Source organism: Hyla sarda, chromosome 12 (assembly GCF_029499605.1).
Source record: "Hyla sarda isolate aHylSar1 chromosome 12, aHylSar1.hap1, whole genome shotgun sequence".
NCBI classification, from domain to species: Eukaryota; Metazoa; Chordata; class Amphibia; order Anura; family Hylidae; genus Hyla; species Hyla sarda.
In genome coordinates, this window is record NC_079200.1 from 9,424,193 (window position 1) to 9,434,880 (window position 10,688).

The following is a 10,688-nucleotide window of genomic DNA, read 5'->3' on the forward strand; positions in this document are numbered from 1 at the left end:
CAAATGTATATAATTGGTTTATTAGCTGTACGGAGCGTAGCAGGACCTGCGGGTCACGTGGTCAGGTAAACTCCATGGTTTTTGCTTAAGGACCTTTGGAGGTCCCTATGACGTATTTCACCCATCATTCCCTGTAACGGTGAGTGACAGCTGACTTGGACCAATCAAAGCGGACGTGCCCCTGCCCATATAAGGGAGCGGCGGCCATTGTTAACCCTCTTTCCTCGTGGGCTGTTAGAGAAGGATCTGCGCTGCAGTCATCCGTGAGTTTAGGCCCGAGCCTTGCGGCGACAGCTGATCATTACAAAACTGTGAGTGTAATCAATCCCTAAGCACTCTGCAAGATCACCGGATCATATCTATCCCCTAAATCCGGACTGATCTTCGCAAATTACCCTGAATTCTGAGACTTATAACAAAAGTCAAGGTCCGCAACAACTGTCAGTCACTGAAGTGTATGGAGACTGTTTGAATGAGACTGTTACGGTTCATTGGATGTACCGCAAGTCTTTAAGTAACGTTTATCCAAGTTCAACTACCCTGTGGACCTTCAGTCATTCTATGCATGCACCTATCGTTACTGGGAAGGGCGGCGATAGGCCGGAGAATTACCTCAGCATACTAGCCCTCAGCCTGGCGTCACGAACAACAGGGTTAACCTTAACCCCTGATATACTGAAGCAATACCCTGACTAAACTACCCCTACCCCAGAGGCCTACCACAATATATATGTATATATTTAATAATAGAATATATTTTATAATTATGTATAGTGTATCAACCTAGCGTCACGAATAGCAAGGGTTAACAAACACCCTTTAATTACCGCACAGCTACACTCCCCATACCCTACTCCCCCCAGGCTATCACACCTATGAAAAATGAAAGTGAAAGTAATCTGTTTGGTTGCTATGGGAAACTCTTTACAGCTTTTGATAAATCTTTCCCGTCGTGTCCTGATACAAGGGAGCAGAGGAAAAAGAGTTAAAGGGGAAACTTAGTACACGAGGCCCATAATGCTGTTCCCCTGCTGTCATTGATGTCAACGCAACACGACAAAGGGAACGGCAATTGCTAGAATCCCCATTGTTCTCTACACAGTGTACGAGCGGAGTGACCCCGGGCCCTGGACCCAGATGAGTACAAGAGCAATTTACTATCACATCAGAACCTTATAGTCTTATAGTTTCCCAACCAGGGCACCTGCAGCTGTTGCAAAACTACAACTCCCAGCATGCCCGGACAGCCGTTGGCTGTCCGGGCATGCTGGGAGTTGTAGTTTTGCAACAGCTGGAGGCAACCTGGTTGGAAAACACTGGTCTGTTATAAAGGTACAGACTGATAACACCATCACTGGTGCTACTACAGTGCCATCTGTTTCTATTCCAGCTCAACTGCATCCATGCGGTCCGTTACTGTAACTGGGTCATGTGATCACCAGTCTGTCCCTCCTCGGCCGGTGATAGGCTTAGCAGCAGTGTTATGTGATGGGCCCGGGCACGAGGAAGAAACTGCTGCTCAGCCTATCACCGGCCGAGGTGGGACATCACTGCGGCCAGCGATTGGTTCAGTGCAGTGTGACTTGTCGGGCCCCAGAAGCTGGAAGAAGACCGGGGCCGGAGGACGGTAGACCGATTCCAGGGGCACCAGGGGAGCAGCAGAGGTAATTAAACAGGTGTTTAAAAAAAAGAAAAAGTTTAGAGAACACTTATGACTGTGACACAGGGAGAGATGAGGGGACACTAATGACTGTGACACAGGGAGAGATGAGGGGACAGTAATGACTGTGACACAGAGAGAGATGAGGGGACACTAATGACTGACACAGGGAGAGATGAGGGGACACTAATGACTGTGACACAGGGAGAGATGAGGGGACACTAATGACTGTGACACAGGGAGAGATGAGGGGACACTAATGACTGTGACACAGGGAGAGATGAGGGGACACTAATGACTGTGACACAGGGAGAGATGAGGGGACACTAATGACTGACACAGGGAGAGATGAGGGAACAATAATGACTGACACAGGGAGAGATGAGGGGACACTAATGACTGACACAGGGAGAGATGAGGGGACACTAATGACTGACACAGGGAGAGATGAGGGGACACTAATGACTGACACAGGGAGAGATGAGGGGACACTAATGACTGACACAGGGAGAGAGATGAGGGGACACTAATGACTGTGACACAGGGAGAAATGAGGGGACACTAATGACTGTGACACAGGGAGAGATGAGGGGACACTAATGACTGGCACAGGGAGAGATGAGGGGACACTAATGACTGTGACACAGGGAAAGATGAGGGGACACTAATGACTGTGACACAGGGAGAGATGAGGGGACACTAATGACTGTGACACAGTGTGAGATGAGGGGACACTAATGACTGTGACACAGGGAGAGATGAGGGGACACTAATGACTGTGACACAGGGAGAGATGAGGGGACACTAATGACTGTGACACAGGGAGAGATGAGGGGACACTAATGACTGTGACACAGGGAGAGATGAGGGGACACTAATGACTGACACAGGGAGAGATGAGGGGACACTAATGACTGACACAGGGAGAGATGAGGGGACAATAATGACTGACACAGGGAGAGATGAGGGGACACTAATGACTGTCACAGAGAGAGAGAGATGAGGGGACACTAATGACTGTGACACAGGGAGAAATGAGGGGACACTAATGACTGTGACACAGGGAGAGATGAGGGGACACTAATGACTGACACAGGGAGAGATGAGGGGAGAATAATGACTGACACAGGGAGAGATGAGGGGACAATAATGACTGTGACACAGGGAGAGATGAGGGGACACTAATGACTGACACAGGGAGAGATGAGGGGACACTAATGACTGTGACACAGGGAGAGATGAGGGGACACTAATGACTGACACAGGGAGAGATGAGGGGACAATAATGACTGTGACACAGGGAGAGATAAGGGGACAATAATGACTGTGACACAGGGAAAGATGAGGGGACAATAATGACTGTGACACAGGGAAAGATTAGTAGATTAGGGAACACTAATGTAATGTCCCAGTACAGCACTGCAGTTAGGCCCTATCAGGTTGAGCCCCTCGTTGACCTGGGGTCTCCCCTGCTGTTTCTATAATGTTATTTATCCTACCTTATGTGTAGTCAGTCTCCTAATGTATAGCTAGTCTAAAGGACCTGCGAGATGCCTGAAGGACCTGTGGAATGTCACGTTATGTTGTCACATTATCACGATTCGGCTGGCTGGAGGTGGATCCTCTGTGCCAGCGAGGGATTGGCGAGGACCATGCCGGTGGACCGGTTCTAAGTTGCTACTGGTATTCACCAGAGCCCGCCGCAAAGCGGGATGGTCTTGCAGCGGTGGTAGCAACCAGGTCGTATCCACCGGCAACGGCTCAACCTCTCTGACTGCTGAGATAAGCGCGGTACAAGGGAGTAGACAAGAGCAAGGTCGGACGTAGCAGAAGGTCAGGGCAGGCAGCAAGGATCGTAGTCAGGGGCAACGGCAGGAGGTCTGGAACACAGGCTAGGAACACACAAGGAAACGCTTTCACTGGCACAATGGCAACAAGATCCGGCGAGGGAGTGCAGGGGAAGTGAGGTATAAGTAGGGAAGTGCACAGGTGACGGTACTGATTAAAACCTCATGCGCCAATCAGTGGCGCACCAGCCCTTTAAATCGCAAAGACCCGGCGCGCGCGCGCCATAGGAAGCGGGGCCGCGCGCGCCGGGACAGCACAGACGGGGAGCGGGTCTGGTAAGCGAATCGGGATGCGCATCGCGAGCGGGCGCGTCCCGCATTGCGAATCGCATCCCGGCTGGGAACATTATCGCAGCGCACCCGGTCGGCAGGTTTGACCGGGGCGCTGCGAATAGGAGAACGCTGTGAACGGTCCGGGGAGAAGCGGGGACCCGGAGCGCTCGGCGTAACACACATGATGTTACCCAGAGAGCACCAGCTTAACTTATGACCCGCAGCTTGACCAATGGGCTTTAGTCCAGCCCCAACCCCCCACCCCCACCCCACTATATAAAAGGGGCGGCCATTACAATTCACTCTCTTCTCTTCCTTTACTGAGAACCAGCCAGTACAGACATCTCAGTGCTAGTGACCAGCATCTGGAAGGCCACAAAGCTACAGTCATTCCAGTAAGTCAAAAGTCTATGTCTGCTGTCACTACAAATAATCTCCTATCAAAAATTGCACCAAACAAAAAATAAATGAAGTAACAAATTTTATTAGACAAGTAATAATAAATAAAAAACATGAATAGTGAGATCAGCAATAGCCAGAAAGATATATATGAGGATCCAATATAAAAGGCTCCTAGAGCATTGCCATAATTAGTGAAGCATATATGCTTCACTAATTATGGCAATGCTCTAGGAGCCTTTTATATTGGATCCTCATATATATCTTTCTGGCTATTGCTGATCTCACTATTCATGTTTTTTTATTTATTATTACTTGTCTAATAAAATTTGTTACTTCATTTATTTTTTGTTTGGTGCAATTTTTGATAGGAGATTATACTAAAGTGTTTAGCACCAAACGCAATATACTTTTCTGATTGAAAAGCTACTTTGGTCATATATCTTTGGTTACTTTGTCACTACAAATAGTCAAGTGCTGCATATAGTGAAGCCTCAAGATAATTGTCTCAGGTCTATTACAAGTATATTTGGTCCCAGCAAGGTGAGAGGTCTTCTGTGTTCCTGGCCACCTCCAGGGAATCTGGCCTTAGCTGTGAAGATAATTCCATCTGTCTTCTACTCAGTAAAGCCTCCGTTAAACCATAACTGGTTGTGGACTCTCCTTTCCTTAACTAGTCATTGGAATAGCGGAGATACAGTTCGTGTGGTTTCAGTACCAAAAACTACTCTGGCGTCACGAACACTAGGGGTTAATAACATCTTGCCCCAGGAGTTAATACCATCTGGCCCCACCACATACACCGCTACGCCCCGTGGTCCTTCCATACACCGGTGGTCCACCACACTAATTACTCCAACACAGATGGAGGAGGAGGGACACTAATGATTGTGACACAGGAGTGATAAGGGGACACTAATGACTGTGACACTGGGAGAGAGGAGGGGACATTAGTGACTGTGACACATGGGGAGAGATAATAGGACACTAATGACTGTGACAGAGGAGTGCTCAGGGGACAATAATGACTGACACTGGGAAATATGACGGGACACTAATGACTGTGATACAGGTAGATGAGGGGACACTAATGACTGTGATACAGGTAGATGAGGGGACACTAATGACAGTAACTCAGGGAGAGATGAGGGGACACTAATGACTGTGATACAGGTAGATGAGGGGACACTAATGACTGTGATACAGGTAGATGAGGGGACACTAATGACAGTAACTCAGGGAGAGATGAGGTAAAACAAATGACTGACAAAAGAGAACTGAGGGGACACTAATGACTGTGACATAGGGAGAGATGAGGGGACATTAATTACTGTGACACGGAGAGAGGAAGGAACACAAATGACTGACAAAGAGAGATGAGGGGACACTAATGACTGTAGCACTCAGAACAATTGATCTTGTATGTATGATATACCTGCAGGCAGAAGAGGGGTGACTGACAGAAATGTAATGATGCTCAATACTCATATAGTAATAATCAAATCTAGTAAAGAATACAATGCCAGATCCTAAAGCTAAACTTCCAGAATTCTACCAGTTGGCGGTCCCACCCCATTCCTCTGCCTGCACTCACACCCCATTGCTGAGGACACCCAAAAAACTATGAGTCACTGGAAAATGCAGGAGTGCACTCATCCCCCTGGCCGGATTCCATACAAGCATAAAAAAAACAGTAAAAAAAAAAAAAAATATATAAAAAATTATTAAAGTTAACTAAAAAGAGTCATTTTTTCTGCGCAGTTCTTCTCTCGTCAATCCTGATCTGTTTATAATTTACCGTACACAAAGTACAGACGCGGCTGCGATGTGGAGGGAAGTCAGACAATGGCGCGCTACAATTCCTGTCTTCAGGCTACGAAGTTTAAAGAGAAAAGCTGAGGTCGGGAAACAGGTGCAGCAAGATATAATATTCATGTCTGTTATAGACATCATACGTGCTGGAGATAAGACAATGGAGAGGGGCGGGAAGGGGACATTTTTGGATTATTATTTTTTTTTAATTCTTGGGTTCATCGCTGGTCACTGCGTTGTATGGCGCATGAGGAAGCATGGAGTGAAAGGATTGGGACCTGTTCACACTACAGAAATTCCAGCAGTCGCGCCACCATTGACGGTAACACATATCCACGCGGATTTCACCTAAATAATTAAAATGTTTATTCTTTCGTTGGAGTAAAAAAATTTTAATCAGGCAGTGCAACAAAAATATACTGGGAGGCTGCTGCACCGGAATTCCCTTGCGGAATTTCTCAGCTGGGAAATTCTGTAGTGTGAACGTGCCCTTATGGTGTGTTCACGCTACGGAATTTACCAGCCTCCCAGTACTCCCATGCTGTGTAGTCTTGGTACCAACAGCGCCTCCTGTGCTCAGCATTGCACCCTAACACTAATATACGAGCAGGCACTCAGGGATCTCGCTCTTGTGACTACCGTCGGTGCAGCGTGAAATATGATGCAGATGCGCTACGTGTGACCCTGCCCCAAAAGTGGGTTATCCAAGATAAAGCTTATTTAAAAAAAAAGACAAAAAAAAAAAAACACGAGCACCACCCCTGTCATCAGGTTGTGCAGTATTGCAGATCAGTTGCATTAAAGTTAACGGTGCCAAGCTGTATTACTGCCTACAACCTGAGGACAGCGGTGGCGCTGTTTTATGGAAGAAATTCCCTGGTTTTTCTATTCCTGGATCGCCCCTTTCCATGCACATTTGATAACGTAGCACCCAAGTGGTGAGATCTGACCAAAACTTTTCTGCAGAGAAATTCTGTATGTTAACTTGGGGACGCAGATTTTAGTTCTGCGTGTGCACACGTCCTCTAAGAATAACCATTATATATGGATTATATGTTCCGCCATGTAAGAAGGTCCATTCAGCTGGATACGCCAATGTACACATCAGAGGATAATTTAGAGCCCACTTGACTTTGTGTTTTTACGAGGGAGAAGGACTATAAACTATTGCCCCTGGGCCTGCAGCTGGAGGGATTTCCACATATAAACATTCACGAGCAAACATACATTGGAGGGCTTGGGCGCGTGGGGAGAACCATTCCGATCCAGGGCGGAGAATGTGGGGGGTTGCCTGGGATTAGATCACAGGGTTTGCATTCTTGTTCTAGAAGTAGTGTCGATCTGGTCCATAGGTTATGTCACTTGAAGGTGGATGAGATGCAATACCAGACGGCCCATGGACAAAATGCATACCCTGTTATCTAATTCGAGGCAACCCCCACATTTTCCTAGGGCAATCCCAAGGGAACGCCCTGGATCGGAATGCTTATCAGCATGCACCCCCCATAACCAGCCATTTCTCGTACTCCTAGACAACCAAGCCCTTGATATTACTCTGATGTGTCCTTAAAGCATATAGGTTTCAGCATAAACAAGACTGGTGGGGGGAGGTCTGACTGCTGGGACCTCCGTCGATCCAGAGAACGGGACATAGTTGTCTCTGGAATGAGCGGAGCGTACCACACCTGTGCAGCCACCGCTCCACTCATTTCTCTTCAATCGTTGATCTTGTCCATGGGTTGTGTCTGGTATCACCCATCTTCAAATGAATGGGGCTGAACTGCGATACCAGATCTATCCAATGGACCAGATCGACACTACAAGAACAAAAATACATACCCTGTTATCTCATCCCAGGCAACCCCTAGGAAACGCCCTGGGTCAAAATGTTTATGACTTATAGACAACCAACCCCTTGATGTCCCCCTGATGTTGTCCCTTCATCCATTCAAGCATATAGGTTTCAGCATAAATATAAAGTGGTATTCCCATCTCTGATAACTGGTAGCAGTCCATCCATTGGGACCATTATCGGTCCCGAGACATAGTTGTCCCCAGAAAGAACAGAGAACACTGCACCTGCACAGCCCCATGTTTAGCAGCCCCATAGAGAATGAATGGAGCGATGGTCATGCAGGTTCAATATGCTTCATTCATTCCAGGGACAATTATGTCTCCGCTCTCGGGATGGCTTTGGGTCCCAGCCGTTAGACCGCCACCAATCAGCCTATTATCCCCTGTCCTATGGATTGGGGGATAACAGGCTAAGATGGTAATATCCCTTTAACATGATTTAGGACAGTGGTCTTCAAACTGTGGACCTTCAGGTATTGTAGTCTTGGAACATCAGAAGGTCCACCATCTGGAGTCCACTGAGGGAAAACCCCCCCAGGGGGTTGGCAGGTCCCAAATCTTGTCTGACATGGGAAATAAAGAACGACCAGAGCTCACTCAGTTCAAGCCATTATACATTGTTGCCTTTGTTTCCTCCTGCCTATACTCGGTCTAGAAAGTTATGCGTCAAGATGGCCGACTTTTACCGTGCCAAATATATCTGTATTTTTCAAATACTTGGGCAGGCGACAACTGTCATCGTCTTAATCTGTCGAATATCTCCGACGTATCCATTATAACAAAGATCGCACCTTTTGGCTATTATTTCCAACCTTATTTTGGAGGAGAGGGACCGGCACATAGTGAAAAACCATCATGAAACGATTCGCACCTTCTCCCGAGTTTCGGACGCACATTTGTTTTTGGGCTAAAATTACTGACCAAAATGAGGACCAAAATGTGGCTCGAAATACTGTGTGTGTAAACGTAGCCTCTTGCAGCAGCTTCAGATTTTGGTGCGTGCCGGTGAACATGGTAGCCTACGATTGTTTGGTACTTTATGATGCCATCGCGACACAAACTATGGTCATTGTCGTACGTGTGATTTAGCTGGACTCCGACCCTTTGAGAATGTTTTTCAGCAAAGATGAGATTAAGGAGAGCCGATCTGGCAAGTGCCCACTATCCACACCCTTAACCCTATCGTGCCTGAGCCGGGGAACAGAATTGGGTGTGAAGATTCGGTGATCACATACATGCCAGAAAAACCCAACTATGGCACTCAGGTAGACAATGGACCACAATGACGTAGGTCTTAAGTCATTTCGCATGTTCTCAACTATCTAGATCTGTTTAGGCAAAGCCCACCTAGGTGTCCAAGGTTGACTTGACGGCCAAAATTGAGGTGACCCTCAGATAGAAGAACTTGTGGCGCTGGTTGTACCGTAACATAAACAATGTAACGTTCAACGTAAACCGATGTTAGGAGGCATCTAAAGAACTTTAGGAAGCCCCAAAGAGTAGAATGAACTTGTGTTTCCCAACCCACATACCTCTAGCTGTTGCAAAACTACAACTTCCAGCATGCCCGGACAGCCTTCGGCTGTCCGGGCATGCTGGAAGTTGTAGTTTGCAGCATTTTTGGAAACACTGACGTAAAACATGCACAGAAACACCAAAAAAGTCCTCTCACCTGGTAGATCATCACTTTGAAGTTCCTACGTCTCAGCAGCTCCGATTCGTTGGTCTCCAACCTCTTGATCTGCGCCTGCTGCCGCTCCAGGTTTTGCCGCACCGTCTTGACGTTGACGCTCACCTTCCTCACCTTCTCCAGGAGCTTGCTGGCCGTGTTGCTGGTGGTGGCGTGCGACTTGGTCAGCTTGGTCAGTTCCCCCTGGATGCTGCCCACCACGTTTTCCATCTCCTGCTGCCTGCTCTCCAGTTGGTTTTGGGTGGACTGGATCTGGTCCACCGCCCCGATGATCTTGTCCAGCAGGCTCAGCACCAGGACCCCGTTAAACTGGTCGGCTTTGACGGGTTCCCCGCTCTCCGACGTCTCCCCGGGAGGAGTGTCGGGAATGATGGTGGGCTGCTCGACTATCTGCAAGGTGGTATCCGCCATTTTTCGTTCGATAAGGTAGAAACTTTTTTAGGGAAGACGGAGAAGCGGGGAAAGAAAGAAAAAAAAAAAAAACAAGCCACGCCGGGATCTGGAAACTTGGGTAGTGCTGCTTTGCCGGGATGCTGGCCAGAAATAGCTAGCATGGGACGCGTTGCGTTGCTTGTGTGTGTGTGTGTGAGTGTCTATGCAGAACAGCAGTGCTCTGCATAACTGTACTGGTGGGGTTGGACCATGAGAGGAGGGGTGGGGAGGGGGTCCTACGTACGCCGAATCCCTGTCATTGGGTAACTCCACCCAGGGTAATGTGGAGTAGCCAGCAGCAGACCCAACCTCTCCCCTCTCCGAAACGTTTAAAATAGTTATAAGGGAGGTGACTAGTCTCCTTGCATGCAAGCACAGGCTGAGGAATGCACCAGTAGAGGGAGAGAGGAGAACACTCCGACTTTATCATGTCATGGGGATTCCTAACGCATTAACCCCTTCACTCACCGAAGGCGCCAACAATGGGTTAAAACAGTCAAAAAAGATGTGCGCTTCCAACAAGTTACATTGAAGTGCAATATAGGAAACTCAATCTGACATTCTACTTCACGGCTGTCCGGGCGTGCTGGGAGTTGTAGCTGAGCAACAGCTGGAGGGCCGATGTTTGGGGACCACTGCACTACAACATCCTATTTTGTTCCTTAAAGGGGTACTCCGGTGGGCAAAAAAAAAAAATCCCAATCAACTGGTGGCAGAAAGT

The 10,688-nt window shown here is 47.8% G+C and overlaps 1 protein-coding gene across 1 annotated transcript in view; it reads right to left on the reverse strand.

Moving 5' to 3' along the window:
* Nucleotides 1–10,204, reverse strand: part of CAVIN1 (caveolae associated protein 1) — a 51,550-nt gene extending 41,346 nt beyond the window's left edge. The window contains exon 1 of the mRNA XM_056548163.1: nucleotides 9,518–10,204. Coding sequence (XP_056404138.1) covers nucleotides 9,518–9,946 — 429 coding nt within the window. The 5' untranslated portion in view covers nucleotides 9,947–10,204. The remainder of the gene's footprint in view (nucleotides 1–9,517) is intronic.
* Between the last annotated feature and the right edge of the window lie 484 nt (nucleotides 10,205–10,688).